Raw genomic sequence first — 22,303 nt, forward strand, 5'->3', positions numbered from 1 at the left:
CAACGTTGCCTTTATTGAGAGGCATAATGTTGCTTAGTAAGTAATGATTACTCGGGTAAAATAACCTGATTTAACTGTATATAACTATACAGCAGCTATTAAACAAAAAAAGTCATTGTGGAAAATTGCGATGCTCGACATCAGATATAGCGCTTTGATCATGTCTCTAATATATGAAGTGCTGGGAAATATTTGCTTGAATTTTAAACCCAGCAATTGTTAATGAAGCAAAAGTATTTTATTGTCTCTGATGTTCTTTTTCAGTCTTTTTTTGAGGCAGCAAGCATGATGAGCCAACTGTCCTATAAGCACTTGGTGTTGAATTACGGAGTCTGTGTGTGTGGCGAAGGGAGTAAGTAAAGAGCTTTGAAGATTTTCCTTGGTGTTGACGCAGCTGGTGAATGTTAGGAACTTCAGTTAACCATTCCATTCTCACCGGAATTTTTACAGATGTGCACCAGGAACGGCGAAAGGCAAAAAGGTGCTGGGGATGTTTTGGATGGTGGGATGTCCTGCCACGCCCATCCAAAGAGTTGGCAGGGAACACATCCCTGCGATCACAACTCCACAGCCGTTAAATGTTCTGAGGGGCATTAATTGGCTGGAGATGGGGGCTTCTGCCCCTCACTCAGGCGCCAGGCCCACCTCGGGCACCCGCTTTCTGGTCTGATTGGACGGCAGCTCTTTGATCTCAGTGGCAACAGTGGCCAGGAATGTGACAACAAACAATCCCTGGATTTTCAGTCCTGGACTCCAGAACCAGGCCAATGCGGGTGTTTGCATGGTGGAGAGGGGAGGTGAGGCCCAAAGGTGGATAAGGGTCTTGATGGGGAGGCCTGTCGAGGGGAGAGTGGGAGGATGCAACCCAAGACCTTGGCGGGGTATGTGCCCAGTGTGGATAGGGAGGTGATGCTGCACCCTTCAGGCACCTAAGACCCGAGCAGGATGACTGTTCGGACTTGCCCTCCTGCCCCTGAACCTCCTCCACGCAGCCTGGAAATTGAGGTTGAGATGGAAAGCCTTAAGTGCAGTTCCCTGTTCCTCGTGTGCCCCCCCCCCCCACCCTCGTAAAGTTGTGGACAGGTCACAGGTCAGGGCGGATGGGAGGACAGCAGAATGGCTGTCGAAGGGATTTTATGGCTCCCCTGGGACCCATCAAAATAAGAACCATAAAATTCTGCCTTGATCTTTGTTTAATGAAGTCAAGTCAGCATTAACTGCTGAAAAAGGTGCTAACCACTGAAACTACCCACCAAACAAAACAACCAAAAATGGAATACTTACGTCTGAGGAAATTAAATTTGAAAAATGTAACTAGTTTCTTAAGATGGAGGATTCTGGAAATAAAGTTTAATCCCAATTTAACCTCAACATCATCCAAAGTAAAGCCCACTTGATTGGCACTCCACACGCCGACTTAAACATTTAGTCTCTCCAATACCAGTACACTATGGGTGGGATTTTCTGACCGGTCTCGCCTGCAGTGGGTTACCCAGCAACAGAGGGTGCGAACAATAGGAAACCCTGTTTACAGCGCCAGGGTCCCAGGTTCGATTCCCGGCTCGGGTCACTGTCTGTGCGGAGTCTGCATGTTATCCCCATGCTGTTGGTGGGGTGCGGGGAAAAGAGGCATTTGGTCCCACATCCTCCGTCAGTTATGCTTTGCCCTGGAACTAATTACCTCACCAACATACTTCCTTTTAGTTATGAGTATCTCTCAAAATTTAGAAATGATTAAAATGGACGCCTGTCTATGAACTTTGAGTGAGTTGTGCTTTTTAATTTGCATCTTTTCTCTTTCTCCCTCCTTTCTTTTGGGAGCAGATGTCATGGTTCAGGAGTATGTGAAGTTTGGATCACTGGACACATACCTGAAGCGAAACAAAAATAACGTGAACATCCTGTGGAAATTGGAGGTGGCCAAACAATTGGCTTGGGCAATGCATTTTTTAGTAAGTGAAGTTCTAGAAAAAAACATTATTATGAAAACTGGTTTCAAGCCTTTTGTGCCAGTGTGTGAAGCACTGGTGCCTAAATTCTGATTTTAAACAAGGTGGTTCATAGGAGCCTTAGTCAGACAAAATTTGGCACTGAGGCACACCTGGCGGTAATAAGATGAGTCTTACACAAATGTAACCTTTTTTTTCTGTTAAAAGTCAGTGGGTGAGATCTTCCAGACCCGCCTAAGGCAAACCCTAAGGTGGGACTGGTGAGCCACTCAAAGCATCAGAGGGGCTGGAATATCCCGCCAGCGGCCAGTGATGAGCCGCAGGGGTGGGGGCTGGAAATTCCCGCCCAATATTTGAAATCGGCATGGGATGCAAGGCCAGTATTTGTCGCCCCAATTGCCTTTGAACTAATGGCTGGTCGCACCATTTCAGAGTCACATGTAGGCCTGATCAGGTAAGGAGGGCAGATTTCCTTCCCTGAAGAGAGGACTAGTGAACCAGATGGGTTTTTACAACAATCGGCAATGATTTCCTGTTCATCATGAGACTCTTAATTCCAGGTTTTTACTTCATTAAATTCCACCATCTCACATGGTGGTATTCAAACTCCGGTCCAAAGAGCAAAATCCTGGGGGTGCGATTCTCCGCTCCCCAAGCCAGGTGGGAGAATCGCGGGAGGGCCCCCCGACTAATTTCACGACCCCCTGGCACCGCCGCGATTCTCCCACCCCCTGCTTGGAAGAATCGGTGCCCGCCGTTTTTCACGGTGACTGGCGATTCTCCGACCCGGATGGGCCGAGCGGCCTGCCGTTCGCGACGGCGGCAACCACACCTGGTCGGGAGCCTGGAGGCTTGTAGGGGGCGTGATGGGGAATGAGCACCACGACTGTGCTCGGGAGGGGACAGGCCCGCGATCGGTGCCCACCGATCGTCGGGCCGGCGTCTCAATCGGACGCGCTATTTCCCCTCCGCCGCCCCGCAAGATCAAGCCGCCACGTCTTGCGGGGCGGCTGAGGGGAAAGACGGCCACCGCGCGTGCATGGGTTCGAGCTGTCAGCCGTCGTGACGTCAGCCACGCATGCGCGGGTTGGAGCTGGCCAACCTGTGTATGCGTGGCTGACATCACATAGGCGCCGCCGTTGCGTCACTCTCGGCCCGGCGGCCGAGAGTTATGGAGTGCCACTCCTAGCCCCACCCGTAGGGGAGAATAGGGGGTGAGGAGTGGCCTCCAAGGCCGCCGTGAAACTCGCCCGAGTTCACGACGGCCCTCCCGATTTTTCCCGGGAGTGGAGAATTCCGCCCTGGGTCTCTGCAGTGTTAGTCCAGTGACTAACTCACCACCACTTCCCCTATTACTCCATTCACATTCATTTCCCTGGTCCTAATGCTTGCATTCTTGCCTCTAGTTTGTCATGGCAAGATGGTTATTCCTCATCAACATTTGTTTTGATTTTGTTTTACAAATGAATTCATTTTTCAAATCAGCTCTTTAGTTTCTGCAATTTGGAAACATTTCTAAATGACTTTTATTTAAAACGTGCAGTTTTCAAATAAAGGAATTCAATTTCGCGGAACATTTTTGGGCATTTTATTCCTGGAGATTATTTAAATAAGTATTTACATTAGCTAATATCTGGCTAAGCTGATATGGCTGTATGAGTTATAAAATACCAGCAGAAGTTTATAGTATTTCTTATCCATGTCATCGAGGTTTACAGCATGAAAACAGACCCTTCGGCCCCATTTGTCCATGCTGCCTAGCTGTTACCATTTAGCTAGTACCAATTGTCTGCATTTGACCCATATCCCTCTATACATCTTTCCCATGTAACTGTCTAAATGCTTTTTAAAATACAAAATTGTACCCGTCCCTACTACTGCCTTATTTATTTATTCCTAAATTATGATATAGGAATCCGTTCACTTAGAGCAGTACTGAAGCAAGTCATGAAAGTTATGAGATTTTATAAAGCTAGCCACCTAGAAATCCTGTTATTTACTTAGCACTTCACATCACGTCATCTGGTAAGTTTATAAGTCTTTAAAGCCATTACTAAAGATGCGCATTTCAAAGCCACCACATTTGCCTGACCACTACGAGCCAGCTCCTATTTCTTCACATTCCACATTGCTTTTTATAATTTATTCCTTCAAGGAATATGGGTGTCACTGGTAAGGTCAGCATTTATTACCCATCCCGAATTGCGCTCCAACGGAATAGATTTCTGGGTCATTTCCGAGTGTGGTTAAGAGTCAACCGCCTTGCTGTGGTTCTGGAATTCACCTGTAGTCACAGACAGGTGAGGAAGACATAGAACATAGAACAGTACAGCACAGAACAGGCCCTTCGGACCTCAATGTTGTGCCGAGCCATGATCACCCTACTCAAACCCACATATCCACACTATACCCGTAACCCAACAACACCCCCCCCCCCCAACCTTACGTTAGGACACTACGGGCAATTTAGCATGGCCAATCCACCTAACCCGCACATCTTTGGACTGTGGGAGGAAACCGGAGCACCCGGAGGAAACCCACGCACACAAGGGGAGGACGTGCAGACTCCACACAGACAGTGTCCCAGCCGGGAATCGAACCTGGGACCCTGGAGCTGTGAAGCATTTATGCTAACCACCATGCTACCCTGCTGCCCTAGTGACATTAGTGAACCTGATGGGTTTTCCTTTTGCAAGCAATCCATGATGGTTTCATGGTCACCATCACTGAGGCTGACTTTCAATTCCATATTTTATTATTTTGAATTTAAATTCCACCATCTTTCGGGGTGGGAATTGGATCCATGTCCCCCCAGGCCATTAGCCTGGCAATCTAGCCAGACCACACTGCGTCTCTGTCTCCCTTTTTGTTCGTTTCATTAGACAAGCCCTCTTAAATGATCTTTTCCATTTTAGATTCTTTCAATTTTCCCCTATCTGTTTAGCTCCTTAATGGGAACAAGTTAAGACCCAATGGCTTCTTCCTGGATTGAGCCACAGTATTGATCCACCAGTCAGTTTCCATTGAAGCACAATGAAACACAAACGAGTCCAGAGATTTATTTAATACTAAAGGATGAAGGGACAATAAACGAGGTCACAATCTTTATTCATCCAAATTCGTTCAAAGTACAAAATTATGTGATTCATGGAATGTCTTCAGATTTTGCTCTTGATTTGACAAGTTAAGCTTCAGTTGTACTCTATTAAAATCTTAAGAGTGGTTACAACACAGAAGGGGGCCATTCAGGCTGTCAAGTTCATGCTGGCTCGATGACAAAGCTAATCAGCTAGTCCCACTACCCTGTCTTTTTCCTGCAGCCCTGCATTTTGTTTATCTTTTCAGATAATTATCCAATTCCCTATTGTGGGGCACGATTGAATCTGCCTCCACTACACACTCGGGCAGTACATTCCAGATCCTGCATTGAAAAAAAGGTTATTCCTCATGTTGCTTCTGGTTATTTAAAAACACAGAGTGGCAAAGAAGGATGAGGTAGCCTTGATAGTGAAGTATGGCATAAGGACATTAGTGAGAAAGGATCTCGGCTCAGAAAATTGAATCAATATGAGTGGAGAATAAGATTGGCAAGAGCCAGCAAATGCTAGTGAGAATAGTCGATCAACCCCCTAACCTTAGTTAAGCTGTTTGAAAGAGCAACACACAAGAAGTTATTGGAACATGTAACTAAGGCAATTGTAATAATTGTGGGGGACTTTAATCTTCATATAGGCTGAACCAATAAAATTGGCAAGAATCAAATATGAATTTTTAGAATGTTTCTGTGATAGTTCCATGGAGCAATATATTGTGGAACCAACTGGAGATAAAGCTTCCTTTAGATCTACATTGTGTTTTTTTATTTGTTCATGGGACATGGGTGTAACAGTCGGTGCCAACATTTATTGTCCATCCCTAATTGTCCTTGAGGCAGTCAACTATGCTGCTGTAGGTCAGACCAGGCAAGGACAGCCTAAAGGATTTGAGTGAACCAGATGGTTTTTTACAACAATCAACAATGGATTCATGGTCATCCTAGACTTTTAATTCCAGATTTTTATTGAGTTCAAATTTCACCATCTGCAGTGGCGGGATTTGAACCTGGGTCCCCAGAGCATTACTCTGGGTCTCTAGTTTACTAGTCCAGTGACAATAGCACTATGCCACCGTCTCCCCATATAGTTATGAAGGGATTGGGTAAATATCAAATGGTAAAGTTGTGATTAAATAGTGGGAAACACTTAACAAAACAATTCAAATTGATCAACAAGAATATATTCCATTGAAAAACAAAACTCAACAAGAAAGATGTATACATTGATTGCTCAGAAAGTTGAAGATGGGATTTGATTTTTAAAAAGAGGCTTCTACTGTTGCAAACTATAGTAGCCGGTTTGAAGAATAGGAATGTTTTAGAAACCAAAAAATGACCCCCTAACGTTTCTAAATGGTAAAGAAATAGAATGAGGGAAACGATCCAAGAATCTAAAAGCAGCTTGTAAGAGTCGGTACAAAAAGGAAGAGAGTAGCTAAACCTATAAATATTGATACCCTACAAGCACAGGTAGAAATTATTATGGGGAATGAGGCAATGGCAGAAACATTGAAAAAATATCTTGGGCGGGATTCTCCGACCACCCGCCAGGTCAGGGAATACCCGGGGGGCGGCGCGAATCCCGCCACGATGCCGGCTGCTGTATTCTCCGGGATTGTTTTTCCAGCGGGGGCGGGATTCCCGCCACGTTGGTCAGCCCCGCACCCGACGATTCTCTGGGCCCCAATTGGCCGAGCGGCCGTCCATTTTTGGCCAGTCCAGCCGGCATGAATTACTCACCTCATGCACGACCGGACCTGGCAGGTGAGTATGCGTGGGTGGTCCTCGGGGGGGGCCCTCACGGTCGTCTGGCCCGCAATCGGGGCCCACCAATCAGCGGGCGGTCTTGTTCCATGGGGGCACTTCTTTCTTCCACACCACCCCCTGTAGGGCTCCGCCATGACCGTCGTGGAGAAGAGAAACCCCCGCGCATGCGCGGAACCACGCCGGCCGGTCATGCGCAGAACAACACAGGCCAGCCTGCGCATGCGCGGAACCTCAGCAGCTGTTCCACGCATGCCGAGATCACGCCGGCCCTTCGGTGCATGCACAAACTCACGCCGTACCTTGGGGGCCGGCTGGAGCGGCACCAACCACTCCGGCGTCCACCTAGCCCCAAAAGTACAGAGAATTCCGCACTTTCGGGGACGGTTGACGCCGGAGTGGTTGGCGTCGGTTTTCCCGCAAGCGTGGGGACTTAGTCCCTAGAAGGGAGAATCCCGGCCCTTATGCCTGTCTTCTGTTGCTCGTTCTGGGTGAGTGTGCTTAACACTCACTTTGGCTCTGTTTCGTTACTTAGCTCTGGAGTCGCCAGGTATCGTTAAGATACCGCCACAAGTTTCAAGGTCAAGTTCAAAGCAATAAACCATACACCAATTAGTAAATTCAAACAACTGAGTTTATTATCATACAATTATAATACTACCCATGCACACGCTAAGATGATTAAACTATTCCTACCACTAAATAAACCAATACTTATCTTAAAGGGAACTGCCGGATCAGGGGACAAGGCCTCTTGCTCTGCACTGGTCCGCAGACTTCAGATTGGTACGGGTTAAAAAGGGGTCAGGAGTGTCTATCTCTGGTAGCGATCGTTGTGAGACACTTACTTGCTGGCGGCTGCTGTCCCAAACCTCTCCTCTCGGTCAAGGTCTTCTTTGGTAAAAGCTGGTCGAGAGGGCTGGTCCAGAGAGGAAGGCTGGTCAAGAAGAACAAACTAAGTTTGGGACCTGTCTTTTATAGGTCCTAGGGCTTTACGCCCTTTTGGGCGGACCCTCTACCTGCTGGGAATCGATTAGGTCTCTTCCCAATCGATTTGTTTGAATCCCCCCAATACTGAGGCTGTCCCTCGGTTGCTGGGCGGGCCTTCAGGTGCTTTGTTTTCAAACCCCGCTGGTGCTGGGGTGTCTGGTTTCCCATACACTGTTGCAATCACTTCCCTATTTGTGTCCATTGTCCTTGGGATCGTTCCATTACTATGTTAACTATCCCGGAGATTGCCTCATTAGTATGCGGAATGTTTGTTTCGGTGCTGTCTGCTCTCTTAGCAGACAGAATACACATTGGCTTGGTGCAGCCTGCTTGTGCTGCAAACATTGTCCATTTTACCCTGTAAGCTTTGCGTTCCTCCATTTTGTATTGAGGGAATGGCCAACTTTGTTGGCTGCACTTCACAATAGATTAAAATACAACAAATCACCAAGAGATGGTGGTCTACTACACCCTCGGGTTTGCAAAGAGATACTGCAGAGATAGTGAATACTCTGGAGTTAGTTTTCCAAAATTCCCTTGATTCTGGGATAGTCCCAGCAGATTGGGAGGTGGCGAATCTGACACCACTATTCAGGAAAGGAGTGAGAACTGAGAACTATAGGCTGGTTAGCCTGATATCAGTCGTTTGGAAAGTGCTGGAATCTATCATTAAGGAATCTTAACTGTACTTGGAAAATCATAAAAATCATCAGACAAAAGGGAAATTGGGTTTGACAATTTTGAGGCGCATAATTAATAGGATAGATAGAGGGGAACCAGTGAATGTATAATACCTGAATTTCCAAAAAGCACGGGAAAGGTCAACAGGGAAGATAATAACTCATGGAATTGGGGGGAATATATCAGCATGGACAGAGAATTGCTCAGTGCACAGGAAGCAAAAGGCATAAATGGGGCATTCTCAAGTTGGGAGACTGTGACTAATGAAATTCTGCATCGTTCGATGCTTGGGCTTCAGCTGTTTACAATCTACAATCATACCTTCTACAAAGAAATAGAGAATAATGAAGTCTTCCTACGACGTACAGGCTCTGGTGAGTTTAAAACATGGACATACTCTCTCAGTTAAGGGGGCTGAGATGAGAAGAAATTTCTTCACTCAAAAGGTTGTGAACTGTTGGAATGTTCCACCCCAGAGGGTTGTGGATGTTCCGTCGTTGATTATATTTAAGGCTGGGGTAGACAGACTTTTGGGCAGGATTCTCCGTCCTTCCTGCCCCGTTTTCCTGCACGGCGCGCCCTCGTCGGCAGCGGGATTCTCCATTCCTGCGGCTTTTCATTGTGGGCCATCTCACGCCATCAGGGAACGTGGCTGTGCTGCTGGTGGGGCGGTGGGTCCAGTCGTTTGTCTCTCAAGGGTGTTAAGAAAGAGTTAATGTTCCTCAGTGCTTATGTTTGAATTGGAACTTTAATTGTTTAATAGACCACGCCTATTGTTTGATAGGCTGCACATAAATGTAAAGGGGATACAGTTGGTACTGTGCTGTGTTCGAGACGTGATCAGTGAACACACTAATCTTGGAGTCAAAGAAGTGAAGACTTGCTTTTTCATTCTTATTGTAGTGTTACCATCGGAGCTTAGCAGGGGAATCAAAGGATGTGGGCAGCAGGGATGGATTCTCTAGTCCCGTAGCAGAGTGTCCACGCCGTCGTAAATGCCGTTGCGTTTTACGACAGCGTGAACGGGCCGGCCCGACGATTAATTCTGGCCCGCAAAAGGAGCCAGCACGGCACCGATGACTAATTCTGGCCCACAAAAGCGGCCGGCATGGCACTGGAGTGGTTCACACCGCTCCAGCTGCTGATCTCGGTGCGAACTGGGCGCCGCGGGATCCGCGCATGCGCAGTGGCACCATGAGAGGGATTGCCCCAGGTGTTTGACAATTTTGGTGGGAATGTGGAGGTGAAGCCCGAGGTCAGCCATGATTGTACTGAATGGTGGAGCGGTCTTAATGGACCATATGGCCTGCATGTGCTCCAATCTCTTGTGTTTTCTCGTTCTTTATGCCAATCACTCTAAATCATTTTCCTTTTGTTTACGATCCTTCCGTCAATGGGAACAGGTCCCTGTCGAATCCCTCCAGATGCCTCATGATTTAGAACACCTCTATTAAATCTCCAACCAACTTTTCCAGTCCCAGCTTTGCTAGTCTATTCAAGAGTCTTTGATCCTGGAACCATTCCCATTTATCTTATTATTAAAGCATGAAGGAGACCAATTATTGTGTGGCTTTAGTAGGGATTCTAATTCTTTTTCCTCATGTAGGAAGACCGAAACCTTGTCCATGGAAATGTCTGTGCCAAGAATGTCCTGATGATCAGGGAAGAGGACAGGAAGACTGGAAACCCGCCATTCATAAAGCTTGCCGATCCTGGAGTTGGTATGACCGTTCTACCGAAAGATGGTAAGGGTACCTGACTAAACCGAGGGTTTAATGGATATGCATTCACTGATTTGTGAAGAGTACATATATTTATGGTTTTCTAGCTTTGTTTCTATCAAAAGATGCTACAGTACACCATCCCAAATTTAGCTGTCCTAAAACCAAACATTTTCAGAATGTGCCCTGCATCAATTTTAATTGAGTAAATTGAAAAAACAAGTACCTGCCCTATTCGATTAGGTGTTGCATTGGTGAGGTGTGGAACCTGGCTAATTATCCCCTTCACCACTTGTGCGCCAGCCTATCACCACACTTGAGTGACCCTTGACCTCATCCGACATGGCCTTGGTCCCAAAGTTGCCGGTTTTGAGAGACTGAATGTGTGTAATAAACTTCTGCTTTATTTCATTCCGGTTTCCCCTCTAACAATTGATACGATATAGCAGAAATAGTCCAATATTCCAGCTGGACCAGAAATACTGCTTTGCTGTGAAGTCGACCTAACCTCGGGCTAGCGCAATGGTTTATTGATGATTTCAACATTGATTCAATGCTCTTAGTTTCAGGTCTCCATTCTGATTTCCTCATCCTCCACCCCACAAACACACACACATGCACTGTTGTGTACTCTGTGGGAACTCAATTTATATTGCAGAAGTCAAAACAGTTCATTTTGTATGTGGGAGATTTTGCTTCACCCAAGTGATTATCAATAACCCAAGTATTTAAATGTATTCCTCTTTAGCCAGAGAGCCCATGTTTGTTAACGTGGTGCCAGAGTTGTACAGTTTTCTGATGAATATAATTTTAGTTTTACATTCTTTTGCCAGGAAGTATTTGTCAGCTTTCTGTCTATAGTGTGCCAATCTGTTCCATTATGCAGTTCTAGTTGAACGGATTCCCTGGGTGCCACCAGAATGTATTGAGGATCCCAAGAACTTGGGCTTGCCAACAGACAAATGGAGTTTTGGAACCACTTTATGGGAGATTTGCAGTGGAGGCGATAAACCACTTGGACAATTTGACTCCACAAGGGTGAGTTGAACTGGATTTAAATGCCATGCACCTTGCTATAGCGTTAAAAGAGGAGCCAAGCAAACAATGCCTTCTTGCAAGGCCTATGGTGGTGAGGATTTCCCAGTCTCCACTTGTGGAGTTTGTTTGCAATTTCCATTTAACAAATAAAGAGGAAGATAAATGAAAATGTTCAAAATATACCATAGGTCAGGCAGCACCTGTAAAAAGATGGGATAATATTTTAATATTATGGTTTGTTACAAGATGTGAAACATCTTGAAATATTATTTTACGCTGAAGCATACTTTAATGGGGTCATATCTCCTGGAAAGCTGGCTGAGCAGCCACTCAATACTTATGGTTGGGTATGACTTTTGAGAATGATGGCTTGCTCCGTTTTGCCTTTGAAATTGCCAGCCCTTTGGCGGTTTTTTTCATAGATGATTTCTATTTTTCCCTCCTTGAAAATGCGCAGAAGTTCCGGACATTCGACACACCATCTGTTCGCTGGCTATGAATTTTGAATGATCTTTAACGTGTGTTGAAATTTGTGCTTTTTCTTTGGACAGAAACTGCAGTTTTATGAAGATAAGCATCAGCTTCCTGCACCAAAGTGGTTAGAGCTGGCCAACCTCATCAATCAATGCATGAATTATGATCCAGACTTCAGGCCTTCGTTTCGTGCCATTATACGTGACCTGAACAGCCTCTTTACCCCAGGTGTGTGACTCCCACCTTCTTCCAATTCTGAAGCAAAGCAAATTGAATGTGACCAAACTGTGCCATCTCCCTTTGTTCATTGCTTGCATCACTGATGTGCTTTACAAACCATGTAGTTTGGGACTGGCTTGACATGTAGGCTGGATAATGAAAATCCTTCTCTAAAGGACAGCCATGGCCTGTTAAAGTATTATCTTAAGCCAGCCCCATTAGGGCAGGTTTTAGTTTCTCCTTTTTCTTTAAGGATGCATGATTAAGAATTAACCCTACCCTTGGCGAAGTTTGATCCAACTATCTTATTAACAGGACATGTTCATAGGAAACATAGGAACAGGAGTAGGCCATTCAGCCCCTCAAGCCTGTCCTGTCATTTAATGTGATCAGGCTGACCTGTGGCCTAACTGCATATACCTGCCTTTGACCCATATCCTTAATACCTTCGCTTAACATAAATCTATCTCCGATTTAAAATGAACAACTATTCTGGCCTCAACCGCTGTTCGTGGGAGAGAGAGTTCCAAACAATTCAACCCTCATATTTAGACTCTGCCCCCTAGATTTAGAATGTCCAACCAGTGGACATAGTTTATCTGTATCTACACTGTCTTTCCCTGTTAATATCTTAAATACTTCAATCAGATCACCCCTTAACTTTCAAAATTCTAGCGCAAACTGGCCTAATTTGTGTAATCTCTCCTCGTAACTCAACCCAACCCCTGTAATCCAGGTATCATTTTAGTACCTCCAAGGCCAAAATATCCTTCCTTAAGGTGTGATGCCCAGAACTGCTCACAGAACTCCAAGTGAGGTCCAACCAAGGTTGTGTATGGCTGCAGCATAATTTCTGTGTCAGTGTATAAATGCCAGAATTCCATTAGTCTTTCTGATTGTTTTCTGCACTTTTCTGTGGCACTTTAAGGATCAGTGCACCTGTAAATTTTCCAAACTGGAATTTTCACAGGTCTACCAATTCTGTGCCTGTCTGTGTGGCTTTTGAGGTTCATAGCGACTTAAAACTTATTGCGCGTTTTCCCAGTTTCTGTGCAAAATGTTTTACGAAAACTGGAAAGGAAAGCCGATTGAAAAGAACCGTCCTCCAGGGTGGGGTTAAAATGAGAAACCACTGCACAAGGGTAACCGCGTGACCCTAGACCCCCACGGCCTCTTCAAAGAAGCAGACGTTTTGGTGGACTTATAGTGTTCTATGAAGTATTAACTATTGTGGAATTGAGGCCACAGTTATAAACACCTGCCATAAAAACATTAAGTAATTTTTCACTATCACACGAGCAACTTTACTTCAGAGTGCAGCATTAGCATTTGAACACTGAAGAAAGCAAACCCTCTCTTGCCCGAGGATCGATGTTGGGTACTTTGGGTCATACTCTTCGTCTCTGAGTCAGAAGGTTGCGTGTACAAGTCCTAATCCAGAACTTGACCACAAAATCTAGGCTGATGCTCTTGTGCAGTGTCGCGGGAGTGCTGTGGCATCAGAGGCGCTGACTTTCAGATGAGACATGAAACCAAGGCCCCATCTGCTCCCGTTGGGCAGGTGTAAAAGATCCCACAACGCTATTTCGAAGAAGAACCGAGGAATTATCCCCGATGTACAGGCCACTATTTATCCTTCAATAAACATCACACCAAAAAAATTGCTTGGTCGTTATCACATTGCTTTTGGTGGGAGCTTGCTGTGCGCAAATTGATTGATTGCTCCATTTCCTACATTATTCAAAGGCACTAAAAGCACTTTGGGATGTCTGCCGGTTGTTGACAAATGCCATCAATGTTCAAGTGTCAGATTTTCGATCACATATCCATATGAATATGAAGACAAAAGAAGTCAATTAGAGCAGCGGATGTTTATCAAATTGAAAACACTCTCTGAAGCAGATTGTTGTTTGTCCTACAGATTATGAGTTATTAGCCGAGAGTGACCTACTGCCCAATATGCGAGGTGGTGGGCTTGGCTTCCTTGGTGCTTGTGCAACCCAAGATCCTGCGCAGTTTGAGGAACGGCATCTCATATTTTTACAACAGCTGGGCAAGGTAATGATTGATGTAGTTTACCTGGTCTCTGATCTGAATTTCCCGGTAAGTGCGACTGTGCACCTGTGAAGTTTTTCGTAACCATGGGGAACCATGATGAGAACCTGGGCAAACGCTCTATAATCTTCACAGGTCATTGCTGGTTTGACATGTTTTGGCCACGGTGGAATTAAGTGCATAACGTCAGCGTCAAGACTAATCACTGTACCTCCTCGCACGCAGGGTAACTTTGGCAGTGTTGAGCTCTGCCGTTATGACCCGCTCCAGGACAGCACAGGTGATGTGGTGGCAGTGAAGAAGCTGCAGCAGAGCACTGCAGAACACATACGTGACTTTGAAAGAGAAATCGAAATCCTCAAGTCCCTGCAGCACGACAACATTGTCAAGTATAAAGGAGTGTGCTACAGCGCTGGTCAGTATAATCCGTCTTGAGTTTAAAGAAAGATAAACTGGGCCTCATAACGCGTGGTGCCGCCACACTGAGAGTCGAGCCGTGAATTTTCCACCTTGTTCCAGCTCTCCCATGGAAATAATTCCCTTTGGGCTTCATTTTGTGGGTGATGGAGAAATTCCGGTGACGAGGACGAATGTGGGAGCCAGTCGTACTTTGGCAGCTAATGTGGCCACCCATTGCTCACGGCAACCAATTAAGAGGTCTGCATTCGATTAAGTAGAGTAAACCAAGTCTGACAATTAGAGCACCGGAAACCCGGTGGCAACGGGAACACCATTGCTCACTCTGGATGATAGAGGTTTGGCAGAGGGGGGGGGGGGGGGGGGGGGGGGGGGGGGGGGGGATACTCAGCGTGGGACAGAGAGTGACCATAAAACAGGGCTTCTATTCCCCACGCCCAGAACCCTGACTGCCTCCCCATGTGTCGGTGGGCTATCCAACATGATCATGGAGGCTGTTAAGTGGCTTGAAATTGGACACTTAAGTGGCTAAATTGACAGTCAGTGCACGACCAAAGGCCAACTTTCCCAAAATGGCATTGCAGCAGGAAGATGTTGGGTATCCCACCCAACCCCAACCACAATGCCCTCCCATTGTGTTGCGAACTTCCTCCAGCCTGTCGCAAAGGGCCAGGAAAATTTAGCCCTATGTCAGGTTAACCCACAAGGTTGCCAGTAACCTGTTACCCAACTCTTTGGGTGGTAGTATTGAATGGAGCTGATGGGGATCGAGAGCTCCACGTTGCTTCTTTGAAGAAAGGCCCAGCACATCACACATCACCCAGGCAGTTTTGAGGCCACTGGCGGACCTTTCCCCAGGACCAAGGACCCTGGGAGAGGAAGTCTCGCCCACTAAGAGCTGACAACGCATCAGTGGGCAGCAGCTCTGTTGGACGGCAGGACCACCAGGGAGGTGGTGTGTGCGGGCGAAACAACACCCACCCGAAGTCTAGGATCATCACTGGATCCCAGACTATGTGTGTCTCATGGTGGGAAGGGGGTCACGGGGTGGGAATTGATGGGAGATCTACGGCAAGGTGAGCTAGGGGGCTCTTGGTGACCCCCTCCTCCATCCCTGCCTACATGACTCATTACAATGCTGAGTCCTTGCATCAGGCTCTGTGTGTGCTTTTGAACGAATGTCCCCCACTGCAGGAAACCCACGAGCAACCCCACATGAATTTGCATGGTGATGTAGCGGAAGGCCATCCGCAGTCCTCTTGACAAGGTCTTAATCAGGTGGGGGCAGAGAGGTGACAGAGTGTCTCCATCTCTAACTTGCCACGGGGGAGAGCATCACACAGCATCCCATAACTTCCGGAGCAGTTAGGGAAGTTCTGGAAAGTCTGGTTTGTGGGAAATTGTCAAATTTGAGGTAGCGGGAAGGATATGGTCTGGCATGAACAGCCGGAAGATCTCTCCCCGGGCTAATATTGCTGGGGCATGGTAGAAACAGCAGCTAGTGGAATTTAAATTCAATCTATAGATCTCTGGGATATAAAGCTAATCTCAGCAATGGTGACTATGACCAGTACCACCGATTGTTGTAAGAAAATCCATCTGGTTCACTAGGGCCGTTTCGGGAAGGAAATCTGGCACCCTTACCTGGTCTGGCCTACATGTGAATCCAGACCCACAGCAATGTGATTGACTCTTAATTGCCCTCTGATTGGCCTAACAAGCCATTCAGTTCAAGCACAATTAGGAATGGGCAAGAAATGCTGGCCTTTCCAGCAATACCCACATCCTAGGGCGTCACGGTAGCACCGTGGTTAGCACAGTTGCTTCAGAGCTCCAAGGTCCCGGCTTGGGTCACTGTCTGTGCAGAGTCTGCACGTTCTCCCCGTGTCTGCGTGGGTTTCCTCCGGGTGCTCCGGTTTCCTCTCTCAGTCCAAAGATGAGCAGGTTAGGTGGATTGGTCATGCTAAATTGCCCTTAGTGTCCAAAAAGGTTTAAATGGGGTTACTGGGTTACAGAGATAGTGTGGAGGTGTGGACTTAAGGGCCAGTGTAGACTCAATGGGCCGAATAGCCTCTTCACTGTAAATTTTATATATATATACATATATATACGTATGTGAAAGAAAAAACCCTCGAAACACAAATTCTATATCTAAATGGGAACACAATATTGGATCTTCAAGCCAAAGGATTTTGTTTTTGTCTAAACAGGGCGGAGAAATTTGAGATTAATTATGGAGTACCTACCTCACGGAAGCTTGCGTGACTATTTACAGAAGAACAAAGATCGAATTGATCACAAGAAGCTACTTGCTTATTCTTCTCAGATCTGCAAGGTAATCCATTACTCTCCAAGAACGGACCCCTACCTGAGTTTCAGTACACACACTGTACAGACTTACAATGCAGTAACAGCACAGGCAAAGTCTCCTTGCGTGTTGTTCAAGTTTACAGGTCACTGCTAAAATCCTCCAACAAGCAACTTCTTTACCAGAGAGTGGTTAGAATATGGATCTTGCTACCACAAGCACCAGTTGAGAGAATTGGCAAATGCATTTAAGAGGAATAAAAACAGAAAATGCGAGATAAACTCAGCAGGTCTGGCAGCATCTGTGGAGAGAGAAACCGAGTTGAAGTTTCAAGTCTGTATGAGTCTTCAGAGAGCATTTAAGGGGAAGCTAGATACACACCAGGGCAACAGGGTAGAAGGATATGCTAATGAGGTTAGATAAAGAAGGGTAGTTGGGGGAGCCTGCACATGTGGGACCTAAATGCACACATGACCCTAGTGAACTAAATAAGTTGTTTCTGCGCTCTAAACATTTTGTCAATAGTGTTCTTCCCGTCACTACTTATTACTGATGTTTAAATAGTTTGCTTAGTTTTACTTTTGACTTGAAGCCGAGGTCACGATTTTGAAGGCCACACGTAATGTTCGAGAATTCACAGGCTTGGATTAACTTTTGAGATGTAGTTGCTGTTGTTTTCATGACAAGCCAGACACCCAGGCAAGGGGAGAGTTTTCCAGCACACTCCTGACTTGTGCCTTGCAGATGGCGGACAGGCTTTTGGGGAGTCAGGAAGTTAGTTACTCATTTACCCAACAAAACCCTATCCACTTCAATCCTGAATGCCTCAAATATTCTGGAAACCACAGCCTTTTGGAGCAGCGAGTCCCAGATTTCTGCTGTCCTTTGTGAGGAGAAATTTGTGCCTGCTTTTGCTTCTGAATAGAACGAAGAACAAGGAAAAGTACAGCACAGTAACAGGCCTTTCGGCCCTCCAAGCCTGTGCCGACCATGCTGTCCGTCTAAACTAAAACCTTCTACACCTCCTGGGTCTGTATCCCTCTATTCCCATCCTATTCATGTATTTGTCAAGATACCCCTAAATGTCACTATCGTCCCTGCTTCCACCACCTCCTCCAGCAGCGAGTTTCAGGCACCCACTACCCTCTGTGTTTTTAAAAAAACTTGCCTCGTAGATCTCCTCTAAACCTTACCCCTCGCACCTTAAACCTAGTAATTGAACCCTCGACCCTGGGAAAAAGCCTCTGACTATCCACTCTGTCAATGCCCCTCATAATTTTGTAGGCCTCTATCAGGTCGCCCCTCAACCTCCGTCGTTCCATGAGAACAGACCGAGTTTATTCAACTGCTCCTCATAGCTAATGCCCTCCATACCAGGCAACATCCTGGTAAATCTCTTCTGCACCCTGTCAAAACCTCCACATCCTTCTGGTAGTGTGGCGACCAGAATTGAAAACTATACTCCAAGTGTGGCCTAACTAAGGTTCTATACAGCTGCAACATGACTTGCCAATTGTTATACTCAATGCCCCGGCCAACGAAGGCAAGCATGATGTATGCCTTCTTGACCACCTTCTCCTCCTGTGTTGCCCCTTTCAGTGACCTGTGGACCTGTACACCTCGATCTCTCTGACTGTCAATACCCTTGAGGGTTCTACCATTCACCTCTAGTTCTAATTTTCAGATAATCTCCCCTTGTTCTTTATCTACCAAATCCAGTTAACATTTAGGCACCTCAATAAGATGACCATCAGCCGTCATTCCTCAGGGGAATTGTTAAATCTCCAGTGCCTGACTTTATGTGAACCCAGGAAGGCGCCAGTTTCCCGAAGCTCTTCCATTCTCACAGTTTCTTACCGGAAAAGCAAGGCGCTACAATTTTGTTTGCCTCATTGAAGTCACCCTTTGAGATGATCGCATTTGCTTCACTCCCCTTCTGTCAGTTGGATCACCACAGGTACTAAATTTTGTTAAGTTGGTCAAATCAAATTGATCCAGCAATTCAGTTGATCTGTGTCCAACGTGCATCTCTCCAACTGCACAGCTGTGCTTTCTCTCCAGATTCTCTGTGCACAGAAAACCTGAGAGCGTGGTTTCCGCCATCGCACTGGCGGGCCTGATAGAGCCAGCGCCTCTGGCTCCACCGAGATCGGGCCACCTCTATTAAAGTGTACCCCGATTCACATTAGAGCAAAACTCTTTGCTCCTCCCACCCCACCCGATTACTTCCCATTTTTCAAAACCCGTTGTAAACCTCGCCGATGTGACAGGGGAATTCCTTACCTGGGGAGGGAACATATGGCGGGGAAGCCCTTCAAATACATTCTGGGTAAAAACCTCATTACGCCACCAGTGAGCAGCAGGGAACATTGGAAAACAAGATCTCGTCGACAAAAATCCTGTTTTCTGATTCTCATCAGCTTTTGCGCTCACAGTTAAGGGGGGGGGGGGTAATATCACCCCCATTAACTCATGTTTCTCTCTCCGCAGATGCTGCAGACAATAGTTTTTCCAGCATTTCAGATTTACAGCATCTGCAGTATTTTGCTTTTGTGCTCCCCTCCAATTCGGTTAACTTATTTCAGTCTATTGTGCAGTTTTTCTTTTGTTTGTATGTTGGTGAGGAGGGAGAGAGAGAGAGAGAGAGAAAAGGGCTAATGAAAGATGATGGGCGGTATTCTCCCGTACCCGGCGGGGCGGGGCGTCCCAGCGGGACAGAGTGGCGTCAACCATTCTGGCGTCGGCCCGCCCCAAAGGTGCGGAATCCTCCCCACCTTCAGGGGCTAGACTGGCGCCGAAGTAGTTTGCGCCCCGCGGGGCGGCGTGGAAGGCCTTTGGCGCCACGCCAGCCATGGCCGAAGGGACTCTGCCGGCCGGCACGGGTCCGCGCATGCGCAGGAGCGTCAGCGGCTGCAGACGTCATCCCCGCGCATGCGCAGGTGGGGTTCACCTACGCGTCGGCCATCGCAGAGGCTGATACGGCCGACGAGTAGGAAAAGAGTGCCCCCACGGCACAGGCCCTCCCGCGGATTGCTGGGCCCCGATTGCGGGCCAGGCCACCGTGGGGCCACCCCCAGGGGCCAGATCGCCCCGTGCCCCGCACCGGACCCCGGAGGCCGCCCGCGCCGCCTGGTCCCGCCGGTAAGGGACCTAGTCTAATTTACGCCGGCAGGATTGACCAAGAACCAGCGGGACTTCGGCCGTGGGGGGCCGCTGCGAGCGGCCGCCGACCAGCGCGGCGCGATTCCCGCCCCCGCCGAATCTCCGGTGCCGGAGAATCCGGCGACCGGCGGGGGTGGGTTTCCCCCGCCCCCCGGCGATTCTCCGACCCGGCGTGGGGGTCGGAGAATCCCGCCCGATATTTATTTCCTTCAATTCTGGCAGAGTTGGTAAAGAGAATGGGATATTGTATATAACTTAATGGAAAGTAGATCGCAGCGCAGTCTTTTGCAAGTGGCAGGCTGATTTAACTCTTATCAGGCACTGATATTGTTGGACTGCTGCAGGGAATGGAATATCTGGGAACCAAGCGATACATACACCGAGACCTGGCAACGCGAAACATCCTTGTGGAAAATGAGAACCGGGTGAAAATTGGTGATTTTGGTTTAACCAAGGTCTTGCCACAAGACAAAGAATATTACAAGGTGAAGGAACCAGGAGAAAGTCCAATCTTTTGGTAAGCCCAATTCTAAATGTGTTCCTTCTTTATTTATGCACTAGCATTTCTTTAATTAAATTTAAAAGTACCCAATTCATTTTTTCCAAATAAGGGGCAATTTAGCAATTTAGCTTGGCCAATTCACCTAACCTGCACATCTATGGGTTGTGGGAACGAAACCCAGCAAACACGGGGAGAATGTGCAAACTCCACACAGACAGTGACCCAGAGCCGGGATCGAAACTGGGACCTCTGCGCCGTGAGGCAGCAGTGCTAACCACTGCGCCACCATACTGCCTTTATGTACTAACATAACAGTAGGACTGCATTGAGTTGAGGAGAAAGTGCTTGATTCAAACTTTGGCCACTCAATGCCAGGACAGTGGGCCTTCTGGCCTCAGTTTATTTCACTAAAATGGCTGTTCTCCGTTAAGGGGGAGCCTCTCCCAATAACTTTATTTTGCTCTCTCTTCTACTTGTACAAGTAAATTAAGTTACTATTTCAGCTGCTTAGGTAAATGTACTGTTTTCATTGCATTATATCCCCTACCATTTTCAAGCCTCCTTCTGTGCTGTCAAGATTTAGATGCTGGCGCTGTGAGGCAGCAGTGCTAACCGCTTTGCCGCCCATAATCAAAGGCACACTTAAACATCTTAACTGAGCTGTTCACTCTGCATTTACAGGATTTTAATCCCCTGGATACCATGGTGGGATTTGAACTCATGTCTCCAGATCAGAAACCCTGGCATCAGGATTACTGATCCAGTAACATAATCACTACTCCTTCATTAACGGTCGGCACGGTGGCACAGTGGTTAGCACTTCTGCCTCACGGTGCCGAGGACCCGGATTCACTGTCCCTGCAGTTTGCTCATTCTCCCGGTGGCTGCGTGGGTCTCACCCCCACGATCCAAAAATATGTGCAGGGTAAGTGGATTGACCACGCCTAATTGCCTCTTAATTGGGGGGGGGGGGGGGGGGGGGGGGGAATTGAATACTCTAAATATATTTTTAAAAACCTCGTACATGAACAATTCAAAAATTAACCTGAGAAAAAGCAACCTTTTTTAGATGTGCAATTATTTGTGCAATTTTTGCAATTTTGTTTCTGTTTGTGTGTTGGTGAGGGAGAGAACTTGAAGACTCTGTGACTTTGGAATTCTACAGCGCAGAGAGGCTGTCGGTGCTCCGTTGCTGAGTATATTCAAGACAAAGGTTGAAAGATTTTTGGACACTAAGTAATATTAGGATAGTGAGGAAAGGTCAGGTTGAGGTAGAAGGTCAGCCATGGTGAGTAGCGGAGCAGACTTGAAGGATTAAATGGCCTGCACTTGCACCTATTTCTGATGTTCATACGTGCAACGGCAAGTGGGTTGCTTTCACACATGGCGCAGGAAAATGATGGCACTCTTGTGCATCTTGTACCCGAGTTACCTGCCATTATAAGGATTCTGGGAGATTACCTCGGCCTTTAAATGGTGCACAAAGAAAAAATAATTATTTAAATTAAAATGTGATTTTTGACAGAACTGTTCAGTTTGTGATGGTTGAGTACATGATGTTTCTGTTAATATTTGAAACAGGTATGCACTGGAGTCCCTGATGGAGAACAAGTTCTCGGTGGCTTCAGATGTCTGGAGCTTTGGAGTGGTGCTGTACGAGCTTTTCACATACAGCGAAAAGACTAAAAGTCCACCATCGGTGAGTCTCCAACTTCTGCTGAACCAATTAAACTTGCTTCTCTTCCTGCTAACACTACCTATCGTATGAAATTACGTTCGGAGTTTATGGGCGTTCGTACCCTGCAGGATATTCACTGCAGGTTTGGAACTTTTATTATTCATTTGGTGTTTTATTTTGGTAGTTTCCAAGTAAGGTAACGTCTCCATCGTCCCAGGTGACCACATGCTGCTTTCTCCACTGAGGTGGGG

The 22,303-nt window shown here is 46.8% G+C and overlaps 1 protein-coding gene across 3 annotated transcripts in view; it reads left to right on the forward strand.

Annotated features, from left to right (window-relative positions):
* The window catches only part of LOC119970146 (tyrosine-protein kinase JAK2-like), a 274,667-nt gene that overhangs the window by 242,767 nt on the left and 9,597 nt on the right, over nt 1–22,303 (forward strand). For all 3 annotated transcript variants that reach the window (XM_038804239.1, XM_038804241.1, XM_038804240.1), the window contains 10 exons: nt 265–352; nt 1,825–1,952; nt 10,085–10,223; nt 11,086–11,237; nt 11,789–11,939; nt 13,852–13,988; nt 14,211–14,400; nt 16,613–16,737; nt 20,217–20,389; nt 21,956–22,073. In XM_038804239.1, coding sequence (XP_038660167.1) covers nt 265–352; nt 1,825–1,952; nt 10,085–10,223; nt 11,086–11,237; nt 11,789–11,939; nt 13,852–13,988; nt 14,211–14,400; nt 16,613–16,737; nt 20,217–20,389; nt 21,956–22,073 — 1,401 coding nt within the window. The remainder of the gene's footprint in view (nt 1–264; nt 353–1,824; nt 1,953–10,084; nt 10,224–11,085; nt 11,238–11,788; nt 11,940–13,851; nt 13,989–14,210; nt 14,401–16,612; nt 16,738–20,216; nt 20,390–21,955; nt 22,074–22,303) is intronic.

The sequence above is a fragment of the Scyliorhinus canicula genome, chromosome 8 (assembly GCF_902713615.1).
Source record: "Scyliorhinus canicula chromosome 8, sScyCan1.1, whole genome shotgun sequence".
Taxonomy (NCBI): Eukaryota; Metazoa; Chordata; class Chondrichthyes; order Carcharhiniformes; family Scyliorhinidae; genus Scyliorhinus; species Scyliorhinus canicula.